General features: G+C 62.4%; 2 protein-coding genes across 3 annotated transcripts; both read left to right on the top strand.

Moving 5' to 3' along the window:
* Positions 1 to 795: 795 nt before the first annotated feature.
* On the top strand, positions 796 to 2,376 carry LOC106740369 (porwaprin-b). The gene is made up of 3 exons (XM_014610346.3): positions 796 to 923; positions 1,595 to 1,729; positions 2,112 to 2,376. The coding sequence occupies exons 1-3, from the start codon at positions 839 to 841 to the stop codon at positions 2,123 to 2,125; spliced, it is 234 nt and encodes a 77-aa protein (XP_014465832.1). The 5' UTR covers positions 796 to 838; the 3' UTR covers positions 2,126 to 2,376.
* A 12,694-nt stretch (positions 2,377 to 15,070) lies between these two features.
* Positions 15,071 to 18,350, top strand: LOC132243413 (WAP four-disulfide core domain protein 2-like). Of its 2 annotated transcripts, none has more exons than XM_059713100.1 (5): positions 15,071 to 15,200; positions 15,879 to 16,016; positions 16,590 to 16,784; positions 17,406 to 17,533; positions 18,106 to 18,350. In XM_059713100.1, exons 1-4 carry the CDS (start codon positions 15,080 to 15,082, stop codon positions 17,489 to 17,491), a joined length of 540 nt encoding a protein of 179 aa, XP_059569083.1. In that variant the 5' UTR covers positions 15,071 to 15,079; the 3' UTR covers positions 17,492 to 17,533; positions 18,106 to 18,350. The 2 variants fall into 2 exon arrangements, with proteins under 2 accessions (XP_059569083.1, XP_059569084.1); XM_059713101.1 differs by having other exon boundaries at positions 15,074 to 15,155.
* The last annotated feature ends 960 nt before the right edge of the window (positions 18,351 to 19,310 follow it).

Here is a 19,310-nt window from a genome sequence, read left to right as displayed (position 1 = left end):
CACGTTGCTCAGGGATGCTGGCGTCCCCCTGACCTGCCCAGACGCTGGGTCTGAAGCAATGGGGCCGTAGGCAAAGCTGCCATAGGAGTTGATCTGCCGGCACAGCCGTGACCTTCCCTGCCTTGCACAACTGCTCTGCCGAGACCTTGACCCAGCTTCCTGCAGCTTCTGGGGCAGGCACCAAACCCCAAAGTGCTACCGAGCCTTTGGACCCCGCGTGCAGATGCAGCGCAGGAACACGGGGCCGCTGGGGTCGTGCAAACCAGTCAGCCGGAGGAGCTAAGAGACCTGGTTTCTCAAGCTGACGCCTGCCAAAGGCCAGAGGCACACGGACCGAACCGGACTGGTCCCCAGAGCCGCCTCGCATGGACGCCTCCAGAAGCAGGGGTGTGAGATCCCCTGACACTCGTCAGGCCCGGCCGGCTCTCCCAGGCCCCGCACCCCCGGAAGGGACAGCTCAGTAGCAGCGGTCCTGCCAACCAGCAGGCCCCCAGCCGCCACGATGGCCACGGGGCAGGTCCGGGCCGAGGTGGCCATGGTGGGACTGGTGGCTGGTGGCTGGTGACATGGTGACTGGTGGCTGCACTGGCCTCTGGCCCAAAGCACAGGCCGGTGTGTGGACACGTGTGGGAGCAGGATGGTGCTCTGCAGCCTGTCATTAGGGTTCCTGTAACTGGGAGGCACCAGCGCTGCCGCCTCCGCCTAGGGAGCGGCTGCTTCCTTGTTCCCCCTGGGACGGGCAGGAGCTGTGCTGGGGCGTTGTGCAAGGCCCCCCGGGCTGGCGGGACAGTATATAGTCCAGCCACCCCGGTGCTCGGCACTGCAGCACGGCGGCACCATGAAGTCAGGCAGCCTCCTCCTACTGGCAGGGCTCCTGGTCCTCTGTGCCCAGCTCCAGCCTGCGTCTGGGATGGCCTCTCAAGGTTAGTGCTCTTTGCCCGTTCGGTCCTCCCCACCCCTCTGGGCAAGGCCCCCTCCCAGCCCATGCGGCACCCCACGCAACACCCCTCCCTGCCCCTCTCCCGGACATGGCCATTCAGTCCCCACCACCCGCCAGGAGTCCCCGGGCTGCCCAGGGCAGGGCTGTGCCCCTGCTGCTCCCTCAGGGACGCCCGTGCCCCAGCACGGCCCATGGCACAGCCCTCGGTCCAGTATGCCAGGTCTGTCGAGGGCTCGCTCCGCTCCCTGGAGCCCTGAGCTGCCCGTGCCCAGCGCGGGACTGATGCCAACACCCAGAGCTGTCCCCATCCCACCGCCCGCGGGAGCCGCCCAGGATCTCTGGGCTGGCAAAGCTCTGGGCACAGAGAGCAGGAGGGATAGGTTTGGGCGCCCCAAGGTCTGCGCCCAGCGATTCAGGTGGGCAGGGCTCAGTGCTCCCAGCCCCACCCCGGGCATCTCAGTGCTGCTGGTGTCCTGCTCCAGAGGAGCCAGGACATTGTCCTGTGATGCCCAGCTGCCCCCACCCCGCTCTCTGCCCCGTGCTGCACACAGGAGCCATCGGTGCTACCTGTGTCCTCCACATCACAACTTGACCCCCCTGAGCTAGGGCAGTGCCGGGGTCGCCAGGGGCTCAGAGACATGTGTCCTGTTCCAGGGAAGCCCGGACTCTGCCCCCGGATACCCCCAGGGACCATGGGGATCTGCGTTGAAGAATGTAGTAACGACATGGACTGCAGTGGAGTCATGAAGTGCTGCTTCAATGGCTGTGGCCACGTGTGCATGAATCCAGGTGAGGGGAAGCCCCATGCCGGGGAACTGTAGACGCAGCCCCGGGCCTGCCACGGCAGAGCCCTGTCCGACCGGTCCCCTGCGGGCAGGTGGAAGGAGCTGAATGGCGAGGAGCCAGGGTCTGTGTGAGAGATGCCTGGAGCCACGCTGGAGCCCAGCTGCCCACCTGGCCGAGGTTGGAGATGGGGGACACAGGCCTGGGGTCCCTGTGCCTGGCCGGGCCACTCTGCCCTTGCGGACGGTCCCAGGTGAATGATGCTGCTCCTGACCTGCGGCCCAAGGCCTTTGCATCGCAACCCCCAGCACGGAGCAAATGGGGAGCCCTGGGGGGAGGGGAGCCTGGCCACCCGCCCCAGATAACCTCTGATGTGTCTCTCCTCCAGTTTCTCGCTCATAGCCTGGCAGCCCGTGCATTCTGGCACCATGACCTCCTGCCTGACGCGATGCTGACCCTGAGGCCTTGAGAGCCCAGACTTGGCACTGGGACAAGGGGACCTTCCACCGTCGCTTTTGCCGCCCCCGTTCCTGCTGCCAGCCCAGCTCTGCCAGCCCCCGGCGCTGCCCCGTGCATGGGGCATCGTCTGCCCAGGCCGGGCTCAGGCTCTGCGCTTTGCTCCTTCCTCTCTGAATAAACGAGTCCTGCATGAACCTGCCCTGCCTTGTGCCCCTGCCTTGCCCACTCGCAGGTCTCCTCTCCTGAGACCTGTGGGCAGCCGGGGCGTGAGCTGCTAACGCTCCCATGGGGACCTCTCTCAGAGCCTCCCTGTCTGCGGGCAGCACTGGCCCTGCGGGTAGAGAGGTGACCCCCTGGCCCCGGCATCCACGCCCAGCCAGGCTCCCGGGATCCCCGGCAGGAGGGTGGCAGGGGTGAGGACAGGTCCGGCGCTGGCAGGGCAGCAGGGAACAGCGTGGCGCTGGCTGCAAGAAGCTGCCTCTGTGGGCGGGAGGCACCGCGTTCACCTTCCCACGGGACGCTCTGGGGACATGTGGGCTGGAGCCCTGCGAGGTAGGCAGCCAGGCCCTGGCACCACCCCCGCGGTGCCCAGCAGAGCCCAGCCCTGGAGCGGGGAAGGGCCGGGAGCAGTGTCTGGAGACCTGGCAGAGCTGCGCCTTTCCCAGCATGCGCCGGCGGCTTCCCTGCAGAGCTGCGTGCGCCTCCCCCTGCACCTCCCTGGTGCCACCGCCGGCTCCAGCAAGCGCCAGGACCGGCCCCCATGGGCAGGGCCAGCGCCAGCCCAGGAGACCAGGGCATCGTGAGCCTGGGGCTGGGTGCAGGTCCCTGGACTTCTGCGTGCCCCTCTACTCAGCACCCCACAGCAACCCCTCTCCTCCGCACCTCTCCCGGCCTCGGAGCAGGGACCGGATGCCCTGGCCTTGCCTTTGGGCTGGAGAGTGGCAGGCACAGCACCGCAGGCAGCGGGCACCGGGTCCCCAGCGGAGCTGGGGCCAGCAGAGAAACTCCAGCCTGTGGCTCATTGAAGGGAAAGGGGCTCCGGGCAGGCCCCCAGCTCCCCGCCGGGTGGACGTCTGCACAGCTGGCCTGGGGGACCCAGCACCGCTGCGGCCGAAGCCGGGGGCTGCTGAGAAGTGGCATGCCAGGCTTCAGCCTGGGGTTTGCCACTAGGCAGGGAAAGGCCTCGGGCTCCGGCCGCCCCAGCCCCAGGAAGCGCTGCCCCTGCCCAGTGCCCAGTGCCCGGGCTGCTTCCCGGCCTCCGCCTCTCCAGCACCCAAGTGCAGCCGTGCCAATTCGCGAGGCCCGTGCTCGGCCAGGCGCGGCTCTCGGCATGTCGTGCGCAGGCGATGCTCCTCGCAGGCTGTGCCCTGCCCTGGATCGCAGCGCCCCACTGCCCAGCACAAGCCGCCAGGGCAGGGGCTGGGACCCAGCTCCGCGACCACCCCAGCCCAGCCCAGCCTGGCCTGCCTCCTTCAGGGCCCTGCAGCAGGCAGAGGGAAAGGGGACAACCGACTTCTTGGGAGAAGTAATAAGGAGTCAGGGGTGGCAGTGCTGGCCAGAGGGGCATAAGAAGAGTGCCAAGGGGGCACACCAAGCAGACCGCATCGGGCAGCACCCACTGGCCCTCGAGCGAGGCCAGGCAGTCAGCGGACACTGCCCGGTGATACTTTTCTCGGAGACGGGAATGAAGTAGGGCAAGGAAAGCAGCCCTGCAGGTCCTGGGGACCCTCATGCCCAGAGCCTCCTGCCCGGCCAGGTGCACGCCAGCTTGGCCCGCCAGGACGAGGTTGCGCACAGGTCCCAGGCCTTGGGAGGCCACGGGCGGGGAGTGCGTGAATAAAGAGGTGCAGGGAGACGTGCAGCCAGGACCTCGGCGGGAGGCCGTGTAGGAGGCGGTGCTGGGGCTCCAGCTGGCGTGTGCCAGGGTCTCCCTCGGCCCCACCACCGGCACCCCTCTCCTGCCCAGGCAGGACCTGCTCCGGGACCAGGGGACACGGCTCTGGGGATGCAGGAGCCCCAGCAAGGGGGGCTGGCAGCACCAGGCAGGAGGGGGCAGGGTGTCACGGGGGGCCTTCTTGGGGCCGATTTGCCTTTGGCCCTCCCACCCCTTTCTGGGCCCACTGCCCGCCTTCTCATCTGCCATACCTTGTTGTCATCTAATTAATGATCTTAATTAGGCAGGAGGCTGCCCATTTTTCTTGCCCCGATGCCAGGGGGTGCTATCTGCAGCTCCGTACCCCCCCTACACTGCAGCCCGTGCCTCGCAGACAGCATCCACACATGTTAATCTCACCGGCCCCATCCTGGGCCCCACAATCCTCCAGTCAGGACCCCGCTAAGATCCCCCCTTTCAGACGGCCTACCCTGTCCTCATTCAGGGCTGCCTCACTCCCCGAAACAATTTCCCCTCTTGGGCGTGGTGCCCCCAGGGCCGTTGGCCACGCTGGCCCTGGCCTCGCCTCCAAGGCCAGTCGGGACCCCAGGCCCTCGGCTCTGGGCATCCCTCGCGGTGGGCCCCTGGCGCTTTTGACCGGTCTGGTCCTGGCCCCAGCATGGACCAGTCGAGGGTACTCTACATCAGCCCCATTCAGTCTCTGGGGTCTGCCCTTTGGGCACTACTAGCAGGTGACCCACCTGGCTGTGGGAGCTGGGGTTATCAAGGTGCCCAGACCCACCTTTCACCAGGGTGGTCCCTGGCCTGGCATTTCCTGGGGGCTCCCGCACCACTGGGAGCCCCACCAGGCCACCCACTCCCGGCAGGGTGCAGCTTTAGGTCATGCCCAGGCCCAGGAGCCTCCTAGCCATCCCCCGCAGCGCCTCCCTTCCCTGCAGGCCGTGGCACGCAGCCTTGCAGCCAGGCGATGATGTTGCTGCCTGGCCTCCAGCAGGGAACTGCCCTGTTTACATAGGCGGCCAGGGATCCAAAATGATGCTGCAATCACGCACCTGCTGGCTGCTTGGCTTAGGTCTTAAAGTGGCAGCGCCAACAGTGCCCTGCCACAGGGTCTGCTTGGCACGGCTGCCAGGGGGCACCTCCCAGCCTGGCCCTGGCCTGGCACTGAGCCCTGGCCTCTGTGCACGCAGCCCCTGGATGGGGTACCTGACAGTGCCAGCCTTGCCCTGCCTGCCGAGTTTGCGGTGGGTTCGCTGTCCCTTGGGCACCAGGGATGACGCACATCCAGCACCCCCCTACGCACGGAGGTGCAGGCAGGCATGCAGCCCAGGCAGGGGTACTTGATAGCAGGCACCATCCCTTTACGAGGAGCCCAAAGGCACAGTGACGGGCCATAATATGAGACTAATACATATTTAAAACCAGCAGTAGGTAGCTCTCTCTCACCCACTGTGCTGTTTTTTCAAATGTTTTAAAATGCTCCGTTTTCCAAGCCAAATCAGCCAAAACAAGCTCCAAATCTGAGAGTCCGTCCAGAGCCAAGAGTGGCCCTGCTACCGGCAAACATCCCCCGCCCCCAGCTGGGGCCGCAGATGTTTCCAAAACCTTTGGCAGACATCCCAAGTGCAAGTCGAAGCCCAGAGGCTTGGGGTTCGGATGCCCGTGAGTTTCGCTTGCCCTCCGCCATATGGCGCCAGGGACAAGCTAGGGAGGAGTCTGCCATTGCCATAGAGTGGGCATGGAGCCAAGACCTTCCCACTCCAGCCGCTAAGTGGGAGGGCTCCTATACCTTACCATGGCAGGTACTGTCCCCGTGCCGGGACAGCAGTCTTCCCCAGTGCGACTAGGAAGACCACCTCCATAGTTGTTGCAGTGTTTCCCTCGCCAGGTGAGCACATGGACTTTTATTAGTAGATGTTTAGGATTGTAAGTCCAAGAAAGCTGACAAAGCCGGTAGGGAAATATATGGTGCCCGGGCGAGGGACTAACAGTAGAGGGATGGGGGTGAGGAGGGGAAGGCAACTAGGTTACAGGAGATGCAATGTTAGCCAACTAAGCCCGGGGGTGGGGAGGGGGTAGGGGGAAGGGGAGGAAGGGGGCTCGCCACGCTGAGAGAAAAAGAAGATAGATGCACACAAACCCGTTACAACAGTCCGCAACGGTGGAAGAAGTGGTCCGAAGAAAAAGTGTCTCAGTCCATATACAGTCTCACCGCAGGGGTCCTCTTCGGGTGGAGCAGGGTCGCCCATTGTTGGAGAGTCCTCTCGAAGCAAAGGTCCATCTGGTGCCGGGGTGGGGGTTCAGGCGGTCCCCTCTGGGTCCGGTCCGGCGGCGGTTCTCCTGGTGGGGTCGGTGTACCGGCGGTGGCTCGTGATGTGCTCAACGTAGATGTCGCGGGACCAGTGGATGGTGTCGGACACCATGAGGCAGTGCGTGAGCTTGGCGTAGCGGCGGGAGACGCGGCAGGCAGGCAGGACGCTCGTTGCTGGGGTCGCAGGCTCCGAGCGTTCCCACGACGAGCACGTCGACCGTCACGTCGTAGCCACGGCCCCTCGGTGTCGGCCAGCGGGGCGTACTTCTCCCGCTTGCGAGCCCGGGCGTCGGTGAAGGCTTGGTGCCGGCTCTCGAAGGGGATGGTGACGTCCACAATCGTGATCTTCTTGGCCTCCTCGGTGACGACAATGTTGGGACGCATCTGGCTCTCGCAGCCTGGGACAGGCCAGTTCACGGAGACCTGCCCCGCTGCGGCCGGGATGGCCCTGACCAGGAGGTCCTGGACGGTGTTGTGGCGGAGCTTCCAGGCCCTGGCGTGTGGCTTGCAGCTGCTCAGCACGTGGGCGAGGGTCTCCGGCTGCACTTGATCTGAGCCCACAAAAGGCCTGGGAATAATTCCCCCATCAGCCAGTGCAGCCCCGTCAGGGGTGTTTGGAAGCTGGCATCGTCCCTTTGCAAGGAGCCCGAAGGCACAAGGAGGGGCCATAAAATTAGATTAGTATTTAATTAAAACCAGAAGAAGGAAGTTTTTTCGCCCAGCATGTAATTAAAGTGAGGAACGTGTTGCCACAAGATGCTGGGGAAGCTGACGGCTTAACCAGACGCAGCAAGGGGCTGGGAACGTGCTCAGAGGAAAGGGGCATCAGCCGCTATCGAGCACGGGGGTGAGGCATACGGCCTGTGCATCAGCTTCCTGGACCCTAAGTGCTGGAGGCTGCAAAGGGGAGAGGAACCGGAGCAACCCCAGCACGGAGCCACCACTGTCCCTTCCAGCCTCCGCTCGGCCGCCGTGACACAGGCGTGTTTGTCACCGTCCGTCACATGGGCCCAGCCCACCAAGTTTCTCAGTCGCCTCCTTCAGGCAGGCAGGCGGCAGGAAAAGGGGACAACAGATTTCTGTGGACAAACAATAAAAACCAGGGGCGGGAGTGCTGGTCAGAGGGTCATAAGAAAAGTGCCAAGGGCACACACCACACCGGACAGTACCCAGTGGCCCTCGAACAAGTGCAGGGAGCCAGCGGACACTGCCCGGTGGTACTCTGCTTGGAGGTGGGAGCGAAGCAGGGTGGGGAAAACGGCCTCATAGCCCCGGGGCCCTCGTGGCCAGAGCCTCCTTCCTGGCCAGGTGCATGCCGGCTTGGCCAGGCCAGGAGGAGGTTGTACAGACACGTGCGGTGCTGCATCTAGGGAGAAGGAACCAGCAACACACCCACAGGCTGGGGAACTCCCATCTCAACAACATGGTGCCAGAAAGGGATCTCGGAGGCGTTGTTGACTCTGTGGCAGAAATGCCACCGTCGGTGCCTCTCTCCAGACACCTGTCTCAGCCAGCCTGAGAGGCTGGTGTTGAATCCCTCAGGGCGGGATCTCCCACCTTGTCTGCATGACAAAAGCCTGGCGCCTGGGAGGCGAGGCTCTGGTCACCTGGGCAGGGGGGAAAGACCCGGCCCTGCGCGCGGACCCAGGTAGCCAGGGATGCTTGGGAGATTGGTCGGCTTGTGGCCAGTATTGGCAGCTTCGATTGGACCAGCTGCTGAGGTCAGAGAGGTTATTTAAGGGCCTGGGCCAGGAAGAAAGGCACCCATTAGCCATGCGGTCATCCAGGTGAATCTGAACCTGGGAGAGGAGCTGCACCATCTGAACCTGGCTGTCTCCTCATCACCGCATGCTCCAAGAGTGCCCTGCCTCCAGAGGAAACTCCAACCACCTCTGGATGATGCGAGTGAGTAAGCTACTAGAGATCCGATTAGATATTTAGCTTCAGTAACTCAGAAGTGTGTTTAAACGGCTACTGCAGCCACCCTGGTTTGCTCGATGGGATTCCTGTGATATTCCTCTGACACTGCTCTACCTTTTACCATTTCCGCCCTCCCCTGTAATCAGTAAAGTTCTCCTTTGTGACCGGTGTGGGAGACTTATTGAGGGGTGGGTCTAAATTATGCCAAGGAGGCCCCTTAGGTCTGTGGACTAAAGGAGACTTTCCTAATAAGCCCCTGACTTGGGGAAGTGCCCCAAGTGCTTGTATTGGGTCTAGGACCCATTGGACGATCAGACCTGTGTTCTCCAAGGCGCGCAGAGCCAGAAGTGAGTCCAGAGCCTTGGATGGTGGCAGCGGGAACCCCAGGCTAGCGGGTGTGCTCCAGGGAAGGGGTCGGCCGGATGGGAGGCACCCCAGGGAGGCACTCGGAGCCTGGACGGTGGTCGGGCGCAGGGAGGTGGGCGGCTCCACGCAGGAGCGCCCCCGACTGGCCCGCCACAGTCCCCACTCCTGAGACCTGTGGGCTGCCAGGGCATGAGCTGCCACTGCTGCCACAGGGACCTCGCTCAGAGCCTCCCTGTCCTCAGCCCACACTCCCTGTCTGCGGGCAGCCCTGGTCCTGCAGGCAGGCAGAGAGGGGACGCCCTTGCTCCGGCGTCCACACCCAGCCAAGCTCCCGGCACCCCTGGCAGGAGGGTGGCAGATGTGAGGCCTGTGGCAGGCCAGTTGGGGGTGCTCCTGCGTTGAGCCTCCCGCCTCCCCATGCCTGTCCACATGCCAGACTCCACGTGTCTCCCCAGGGGCGCCTAAGCCCTGGCAGACCCCCTCTCGAGCCCCACCGCAGAGTCCGGGGGTAACGTGTGCTGCCACCACCCCGAGAGGGGACTGTCTGGGTCCTGTGCCCTTGGGGAAACATAGGCCTAATAGTCCTACGGGTACTCGACCCAATACAAGCATTTGGGGCTCCTCCCCAAGTCGGGGGCCAAAAAGGATAGTCTTCTTTTGTCCGCAGACCCAAGGGGCCTCCTAGGTGTAACTAAACCCACCCCTCAATAAGTCTCCTATGCCAGTCACAAAGGAGAACTGTACTGGTTACACAGGGTAGGGTTAGACTAGGGTAAGCGGTAGAGCACTATCAAGGGATTACCACTGAGCAAAGCACTCTGGCCGAGGTCGCCGTTTGATGCACAAATGCATCACTGGGAGCTGACTAGCTCGCTAGAAACACTCACGAGTATCATCCAGGAGACGGTAGAGATCTGGCTCGGAGATTTCCAGAGAGAGAGCGTTTCGGATGGATCAGACTCTCTCCCTGTGCCCTGGTGTTTGGGCCGTGCTGGAAAAATGGCTTCTCCCCTTCTCCTTGGCCCAGGCCCTTATATCGCCTTTCTGCCCTTGGCAGCCCAGTCCAAGAGAAGTCAGCAGTGTTGGCCACCTGCCAACTGATTTAAACCGCATCACTGGTTACCTGGGCCAAGGAGCAGGGGCTTTTCCCTCCCCCACTCAGGTGAGCAGAGGGACCAAACTCTAGGCACCAGGCTTTTGTCAGTAGGCAGGGAGGACAATCCCCGCTCCCTCAGGAGTTCGACCCCCGTGTCCCAAGCTGACCGGGACAGGTCTCTGGAGAGAGACACAGACGGTGGCCTTTCTGCCACAATTCCTGGGGTCTTTCTTTTTGACTTTCTTAAAGATAGGCACAACGTTGGCCTTCTGGCACTTCTCCGGAGCCCCCTGACTACTACACACAACTCCAGTATATTTCACAACTATGCAGGAGAACTTAGAAAAACTTAGAAATCATCTCCCATTCCCTCTGAACCTCACTGCCACACATTTGCATTTTCAAAGACCTGCATTTGGCATATTGGCTTCTATTCGACCCAGGAGAGCACGCAGACACCAGCAGGCTCTTCCTGTGCCTGAAGAAGGTGTTTTTGCTTTTTAAAATTAAAATGACACATAGATAGATAGATAGATAGATAGATAGATAGATAGATAGATAGATAGATAGATCCTCTATCATAAACTTTCCATCACACATCTTAAAAGTGCAGTAAGAAACCTGTGATTCCCGTTGCAATAAACATCCTCCTGCCCCTGTACCCCCACCCTCCACCCTCACCTACCCCAGCCACAGTCCTTGAGCTCAAGCCCAGATTTGGGGTTTACATTCTCGTTGGTTCACTGTCCTTGTCACTGTCAATGTTGCTGTCACTTCCGCTGCCGCTGATCCCATTGCTGTTCTTCTCGCCGTCTCCAGGGCCAGTTACATCTCCGTCCTCTTCGTTCTCCCTGCTCACTCCCCCTTCTGGGGGGTCTTTGGACAGCCTGTGCCAGGCGTCATTTTTCCAGATAAAGTTGGCTGCATCTTCTCCATCCTCGCTCACTCATGTCTGGTGGTAGGACAGAAATTCGCTCAGAAACATCTTGACACAGTCTGTTTCTTTCAGCTTGGCATGCCTGTACACCAGGAGGTTCCTGCATTGCCCCAGGGCACTCCTGACACAGGGTACAGACTGCTCCAAACGCATTGTCTGGGCCCCTGCTGCTCAGTCAGATGTCCATACATCACCACCTCCCTTGTCATCACCCTGACTCCTGTTACTCGTTCAAGGAGCCGGCTTGCCTTTTCCCACAAACCCTTAGCATATGGGCAGCGCCATAGGAAGTGGCCAATGGTCTCTGCGTCTTTTTGGGAAGTCTCCCTGGGGCAATTGGGTCAAATCCCTCATCCCTCCCTGTACCTCCATGCCCTCACTGGGAGTGCTTGGTGTGCTATCAGCCAACTCAAGTCCCTGTGGTCCTTGCGGAGGTACTTGTGGAAGATCCGGTTTCAGGTGGCTTGCCAAGCCAAGCCACCAAGAAGGGTGTTTGTGCCTGAAAGCGAACAAAGAAGAACGTTTCCAACTATTTAGTTAATCTAATAGAAGACATCACATCTACCCACAGAACCTTGTCTGAGAAACTGAAGGCGTGTCTGCCCATGAATCTAAGCATGCCTAGACGTAATGTGCATTATCTCAAGTGGGTTTAGGCTGGCATCAACATGCACAGGCATTAAAGCGCAGGAACACTGTGTGTGGACTGACTTGGGACTAAAGGTAGTTCCAAGTCAGTCCACACACACAGCATTAATGCGCTTTAGCACGTCTATGCACGCGTTAATGCGCTTTAGCCGTTCGTGCCTAAAGTTGATACCTGAATTTGCAGGTATCAAATACTTGCATTTGCAGGCATCACATTTGGTTGCAAATAGCCTAAATTCACCATTTGTAATACTCATTAATTTAGGCTAACGCACACTTGAAGTGTCACATGTAGATATGCCCTGAGAAGACTACTTAGAGCTAAAAAGCCAACACAAAGACAAATAGAAACCAGTTAAAAGGTGTTCTTACTGTGGGCTGAACTGAACTGCTAGTGCTAGTATGAGATGGGCAGCAGTGAGCATGAGATGATTGAGGTCAGGGTCCTGAGGAAAGGAAGGATGGAGAGTGTGGCAGAACACCATTTTACCGGCAACTTGGTTACCATGCACTGCAGAGGGCAGGAAGGGCAAAGCGCGGTTGGAGTTGCAGCGAGCAAGGGATGTGAAGGGTAACAAGGAGGGTTTCTACAGGTGTGTTGGTAGCAAGCGGAGGATCGGGGAAAGTGTGGGTCCCTTCCTGAATGGGGGAGGCAGCCTCGTGCTGGAGGACGCAGAAAAGGCTGAAGGGCTCAGTGCCTATTTCACCTCAGGATTTACAGGCAAGTTCAGCTCCCAGACGACTGCACTGGGCAGCCCAGTTTGGGGAGGAGATGAGCAGCCCTCAGTGGTGGAAGAGCAGGACAGGGAGTTGTAACAGGGGGCCGACCTGCCCTTGGCCAGCCCACCTGTCTCTGGGCTAACCGCCACCCACTCCTCTGCCATGCCTTGATATTTAATCAGGATGTTAATTAGAGTGCTTGGGACAAATAATAAAAACACAGGAGTGGCAGTGCTGGTCTGCAGTTCATAATAAAAGTGCCAAGGGGGGACACCAAGCAGAGCGCACCAGACAGCGCCCACTGGCCCTCAAACGAGTCCACGGAGCCAGCGGACGCTGCCCGGTGAGACTCTGCTCGGGGATGGGAGTGATGTAGAGTAAGGACTGTGGCCCCGCACTCCCCAGGGCCCTCTGGGCCAGAGCCTCCTTCCCAGTCCTGTACATGCCATCTTGGCCAGTGCAGGAGGAGGTTGCGCAGAGGTGCCAGGCCTTGGGAGGCCACGGGCGGGGAGCGCGTGAATAAAGAGGTGCAGGGAGACGTGCAGCCAGGACCTCGGCGGGAGGCTGTGGAGGAGGTGGTGCCAGGGCTGAAGCCAGGTGCGCTCCAGGTAGGTGTGCACCAGGGTCTCCCTCTGCCCACAAAAGTGAAGGCATCGGGGGCGTCCATGAGCTGCACCAGATACATACCCATGGCCACAACTCCACGGAGGAGCCACCAGCTGAGGTCCTGGTGGCTCTTGGGATCAGGGTGAAGCGCAGCTGGTCCAGTGGGCACCCGCGCCCCTGCGCTTGTCTAGGGTGCCACGTGGGCCCAGCCCACCAAGTTTCCCATATGCCTTCTCCTGCACAATGGCACATGAGCGCTCCCTCCCCTTGCTCCTGCACCGAAGGCAGGCACCTGAGGAGTGTGTCCAGGCCTGCAGACAGAGCTTCGGACGCTTCCGGGTCCACAGCAGCACATCCCGGTCGCAGCGCTGCCTTGTTCGGCTCCCCGGAGCACTTCAGAGCTGCCTTGGCGATCCGGCCAAAGGGTAGAACGGGGAAGGAACAAAATAGCTATAACTTTGTTGTTTTTTGTCTGATTTGGATGAATGAAACTTTCAGGGTGGTAGACTGCAGAGAGGATAAATCCTGCCAAGTGTGAAGAAGATCCGTGCAGGGGGTTGGGGGGAACAGCACCCCAAATTCTTAAAAGCAAAACTCATGTGACATCTAGGCCTTACAATACAGGGGGGTCATTGCTTGTTGCACAGAAAGTTACTGTGCAGTACATGCACGCGCACACGCACCCAGCTTGTTTACTCGGAGAGCAATGCCTTGCCTACAGATCTGCCGTTCCTTCCTGCACCCCAGGCAAATGTACCAACGTCTACATAGGCAGACGAGATTCTTTGCGTAAAGCCGATGTCTTTTATTAGAACAACTACACAGACCAACTTGTATTAGACCAACTAGAGTCGGTCTAACAAGAGATAACACCTTTACCCAAAGAACCTTGTCTGCTTCTGTTCTTAGCCCAAGGTGACTACAGCCAACACCTTATACATAACATGGGGCAGGGGGGCACACCTCATGGCCTGTTTAGGTCCCTTCTGACCCTAAGCACTGTGAAAATCTTAAAGAGATCCACACAGCGCCCAGTTCCTCTTGCTCCCACCTCCACCTTTCCCGCCAGGCCTGCTACTTGTCGCCTAACCTGTGCCATCTCAAGGCCCATCTCCCTGCACGGTGCCATCCTGCCACCTCCCCTCCTGCCTCCGGGGCCATGGGCAAAGCCCCAGACCCTGTGTCCAGCACAGCTGGGCTGGGCACTTCTGGAAAGTGCTGCACTAAGGTCAATGGAAGCAATGGGCTGATTGCCACGGGAGTTTGTGGCGCTGGCACTTGGCAGCTGCAAACAGCTGGGTGGGGTTCAGGGCCTTGGCGCGGAGACAAGGCTGGGCTGGGCGGGGCCCAAGTCACCTGCTAGACATGCAACAAGGGAAGGAGAGCAAGCAGAGCTCTTGAGAGGTCGACCTGTATTTGGACTGCTTTTGGGTGGTGCAGGAATCAAATGGATGTGACACACAAACAGCTCCAGGCGTGATGAGCCCAAGAGGCTGCAGGGCAAGGAGGGCATCTGGCAGCTGCCCCGTGTGCACATTGCTCAGGGACGCTGGCGTCCCCCCGACCTGGCCAGATGCTGGGTCTGAAGCAATGGGGCCGTAGGCAGAGCTGTCATTGGAGCTGAGCTGAAAACACGGCCGTGACCTTCCCTGCCTTACACAACTGCTCTGCCGAGGCCTTGGCCCAGCTTCCAGCACCTTCTGGGGCAGGCACCAAACCCCAAAGCACTACCGAGCCTTTGGACCCCGCGTGCAGATGCAGCGCAGGAACACGGGGCCACTGGGGGTCATACGGCCCAGGACAGCACAGCCCGGTCAGCTGGAGGACCTAAGGGACTTGCCTTTTTCCATACAACGCCTGCCAAAGGCCAGGGGCACATGGCAGCGACCAGTCCCCAGAGCCGTCATGCACGGACACCTCCCGAACAAGGGTGTGAGATCCTCCGGCAGTCGTGCAGCCTGGACGGACGGCTCTCCCAGGCCCTGCACCCGCAGAAGGGACAGCTCGGTAACAGCGGTCCTGCCAACCCAGCCAGGCCACGGCCACGGCCACCGCCACGTGCTGGAGGCCCCTCACCCAGTAGCCACAGGGCAGGTCCGGGTGGAGGTGGCCATGGTGGGAGCTCAGTGACTGGTGGCTGCACTGGCCTCTGGTCCAAAGCACAGGCCGGTGTGCGGACACGTGTGGGAGCAGGATGGTGCTCTGCAGCCTGTCATTAGGGTACTCGTTACTGGGAGGCACCAGCACTGCCGCCTCCGCCCAGGGAGCAGCTGCTTCCTTGTTCCCCCTGGGAAGGGCAGGAGCTGCGCTGGGGCATTGTGCAAGGCCCCCCCCCCGGGCTGGCGGGACAGTATATAGCCCAGCCACCCCGGTGCTCGGCACTGCAGCACGGCAGCACCATGAAGTCGGGCGGCCTCCTCCTGCTGGCAGGGCTCCTGGTCCCCTGTGCCCAGCTCCAGCCTGTGTCTGTACCAGGTACATTTACCACTCCTCCTACCACTCCCCCCACCACTCCTCCAGGTAAGTGCTCCCTGCCTGTTCAGTCCCCCCCCAGTCCCTCTGGGCTGTGCTCCCCCCCTCCCAGCCCATGCAGCACCCCATGCTGCACCCCTCCCTGCCCCTCTCCCGGACATGGCCATCCTGTCCCCACCACCCGCCGGGGGTCCCCGGGCTGCCCAGGGCAGGGCTGTGCCCCTGCTGCTCCCGCAGGGACCCCAGTGCCCCAGCACGGCCCATGGTGCAGCCCTCGGTCCTGTGCGCCAGGTCTGTCGAGGGCTCGCTCCGCTCCCTGGAGCCCCGAGCTGCCCGTGCCCAGTGCGGGACTGATGCCAACGCCCAGAGCTGTCCCCATCCCACCGCCCGCGGGAGCCGCCCAGGATCTCTAGGCTGGTGATACTTTGGGCGCAGAGAGCAGGAGGGGATGGATTTGCATGCCCTGAGGTCTGCACCCAGCGATACAGATGGACAGGGTGTACTGCACCACCCGGGCATCTCAGCACTGCCAAAATCCTGATCCAGAACAGCTGGGACATTGCCCCGTGATGCCCGACTGCCACCGCGCAGCCGTCCCCGCTCCGCTCTGCCCCACGCGATGCACAGGAGCCATCAGTGCCACTGGTGGCCTCCACCCCGCAGCTTGACCCCAAGCTAGGGCACCCTGGAGCTGCCAGTGGCTCAGAGACACGTGTCCTGTTGCAGAAAAGCCTGGAACCTGCCCCGTGATACTCCCGGGCCTCCAGTGGCCCTGCCTTCTGACGTGCAGCAGTGACTCCACGTGCTTCGGAGTGAAGAAGTGCTGCAACCTGGGCTGCAACAAGATCTGCTTGATTCCCAACGGTGAGAGGCAGCTCCGTGCTGGCGGTGGGGGCTGCAGAGGGAGCCCGGGTCCTGCCCCGGCGCAGCCACGGCCGGCCGGCCAGGCGCATGGGGCTCCCTGCGGGCGGGGGGAAGGAGCTGAATGGCGAGGAGCCAGGGCCCATGCCAGAGATGCCTGGAGCGATGCTGGAGCCCAGCAGTCCCCGGCCTGGCTCAAAGCAGCGAGCTCGGGCTGCCCCGGGCAGGGATGCCCCTGCAGATGCTCCTGCTTCCCTGCAGACCGAGGCCCTCCCATGGCAGCCACGGGCACAGCGGGAATGAGGGCGCCCGGGTGCAGAGGGGAACCCGGCCACTGGCCCCTGAGAGCCTCAGACCCGTCTCCCCTCTGCAGGGACTAGTTTTATGCCCAGAGGAGCCGGGACATTGCCCTGTGGTGCCCAGCTGCCACAGCGCTGCCCTCCCCGCCCCACTCTGCCCCGTGCTGCACGCACGAGCTGTCAGTGCCACTTGTGGCCTCCACGCCACAGCTGGACCCCGCTGAGCTACGGCAGCCCCGGGGTCAGCAGGGGCTCAGAGACACGTGCTCTCTTCCAGACAAGCCCGGATACTGCCCCGTTGGATTGGGCCAGATCCCTGGGCCCTGCTTTAACTTCTGTGTTGGCGACTATCAATGCTATGGACCAGCGAAATGCTGTTCTGTCGGCTGCAGCAAGATCTGCCTGCTACCCTTTACATCACCTCGGGGAATAGCACACCCGGGCCGTGGCCCAGTGCAGATACATTCGGATGGTAAGGTGCACGAGGGCTCCCTATGGGAGGGGGAAGGTGGACCTAAACAGCACAGAGCCAGCGCCATGCTAGAGACGCCTGGAGCGATGCTGGAGCCCAGCAGCCCCGGCCTGGCCCAGCGCAGAGGCTGGACATGGGGCACGCAGGCAGGGGGTCCCTGTGCACGGCCGAGCTGCCCCTGGGGAGCCCTGGGCACACGGTGCCAGCGCAGAGCTCAGCACCAGCCCAGACTCTGGCAGCGATCTGGGGCTGCCCTGGGCAGGGATGCCCTTGCGGATGCTCCTGGGCGAGTGGTGCTCCTCCTGCCCTGCGGACCGAGGGCCTCGCATTGCAGCCACGGGCACAGGGGGACGAGCGCACCAGGACTGGTTGGGGGAGCCCGGTCACTGGCCCCTGGGAACCTCTGACCTACCTTCCCTCTTCTAGGGACCATTTGCCCTCATCCTGTTCCAGAGGAGCTGGGACATTGCCCTGTGGCACCCTGACTGCCACAGTGATGCTGTCCCCGTGCCATGCACAGGAGCCACCAGTTCCACTTGTGGCCTCCACGCTGCATGCCCTGCTGAGCTTAGGCAGCCATGGGGCTGCCGGGGCTCAGAGCCGTGTGCTCTGTTGTTGCAGAGAGCTCTGCAGACTACCCCTCACTACACGCGGCCAGCTGTGGGCCTGGGTACAACGGCCCTGGGTGCGCCAAAGAGGAGAAGTGATGCGGCCAAGGCTGCGGTGAAGTCTGCATGGACCTCGTTCAGGTGAGGGTTACTCTGTGCTGGGGCTGGGGGCTGCAGAGGCAGCCCCGGGTCCTGCCCGGCACAGCCACGTCCGGCCGTCAGGCGCGTGGGGCTCCCTGCGGCGGGGGAGGAAGGAGCTGAATGGCAAAGATCCAGGTCCCATGCTAGAGATGCCTGGAGCGATGCTGGAGCTCAGCAGCCCCCGGCGTGGCCCAGGGCAGAGGCTGGACATGGGGGGACGCAGGCTGGGGGTCCCTGTTGCTGGCTGAGCTGCCCCTGGGGCAGGGGCTTGGTGGTCTCGCAGCTGGGGCTACCCCAAGCCTGGGTGAGACGCTGCACTCGCTGCCACGGGAGAGCTGCAGGCACGCAGCGCCAGCCCAGAGCTCAGCACCAGCCCAGGCTCTGGCAGCGATCTCGGGCTGCCCCAGGCAGGGATGCCCCTGCGGCTGCTCCCGGGTCAGAGGTGCTGCTCCTGCCCTGCGGACCGAGGGCTTTGCATCACAGCCACGGGCACGGGGGAATGAGGGCGCCTGGCGTGGGGGGGAGCCTGGCCACCAACCCCTGGGAACCTCTGCCCCGTCTCGCCTCCACAGGGACTAGCCCATCGCCTGGGAGCCCGTGCGTGACAGACGGCACTGCGACCTTGTGCCCAATGTGATGACGACCCTGAGGCCCCAAGTACCCAGACTCTGCTACAGGACGAGACCTTCCACTGTCGCCTTTGCCGTCCCCATTCCTGCTGCAGCCCAGCTCTCGCAGCCCCAGCTCTGCCCAGGCCGGGCTCAGGCTCTGCGCTTTGCTCCCTCCCCTCTGAATAAACGAGTCCTGCAGGAACCTGCCCTGCCGCGTGCCCCTGCCTTGCAGCCAGCGCCGCCCTTGCCACAGCCTGCGCCCCTCAGTCCCTGCTCCCGAGACCTGTGGGCTGCCAGTGCTGCCACGGGGACCTCGCTCCCTGTCTGCGGGCAGCACCGGTCGTGCAGGCAGGCCGAGAGGGGACGCCCTGGCCCCAGCGTCCACACCCAGCCAAGCTCCTGGCATCCCCAGCGGTAAGGCAGTGAGTATGAGGACAGGTCTGGCACTGCCAGGACAGCCACGTGCACGGACAGGGGCCCACGCTGCCTCTGTGGGGTGGGAGGCACCGGTGTTCGTCTTCCCATGGGACGCTCTGGGGCCACGGGCTGGGGCCCTTGTGGGGCACAGGCTCCTTCCTGGTCAGGTACATGCCACTTGGCCAGGGCCAGGAGGAGGCTGACCAGGATGTCCTGGGCCCTGATGGGGTCATGGGCAGGGAGTGGGTGAAGTGGGGCTGGCAGCACCAGGCAGGAGGGGAGCAGGGTCTGCTAGGCACGGCTGCTGGGGGGCATCTCCCAGCCTGGCCCTGGCCCGGCACTGAGCCAAGGCCTCTGTCCACACAGCCCCTGGACGGGGTGGGCGCCATGAACGGCATGTGCCCCCAACGGCTGGGGGGGCATGGCTGCGCCGGTGGGAGGGCAGTGGCGGGAGCCTGGCAGCGGTGGGCAGGGAGCTCCCACAGACGCTGCTGGCGCTGTCGGCATCGGCGGGTGGCGAGCACCCACCAGGGGTTGGCGACCACCCACAGACACCGCCAGCAGCGGCAGCCAGGGGTGATTGTGGACCGCCCGCGGATGCTGCTGGCAGTGTTGGCACCACCTTTTTGCAGGGGGTGCACCCACCGCCATACTCAGGGGGTGCACGTGCACCCATGTGCACCCCCTACGCATCGCCCCTGGTGGGCATGGCACTCTGGGGCACCTGACAGCGCCAGGCTTGCCCTGCC

Source organism: Alligator mississippiensis, chromosome 9 (genome assembly GCF_030867095.1).
Source record: "Alligator mississippiensis isolate rAllMis1 chromosome 9, rAllMis1, whole genome shotgun sequence".
Taxonomy (NCBI): Eukaryota; Metazoa; Chordata; order Crocodylia; family Alligatoridae; genus Alligator; species Alligator mississippiensis.
The sequence above is the reverse complement of the archived record's forward strand: the minus strand, read 5'-3'. Positions and strand labels throughout refer to the sequence as shown.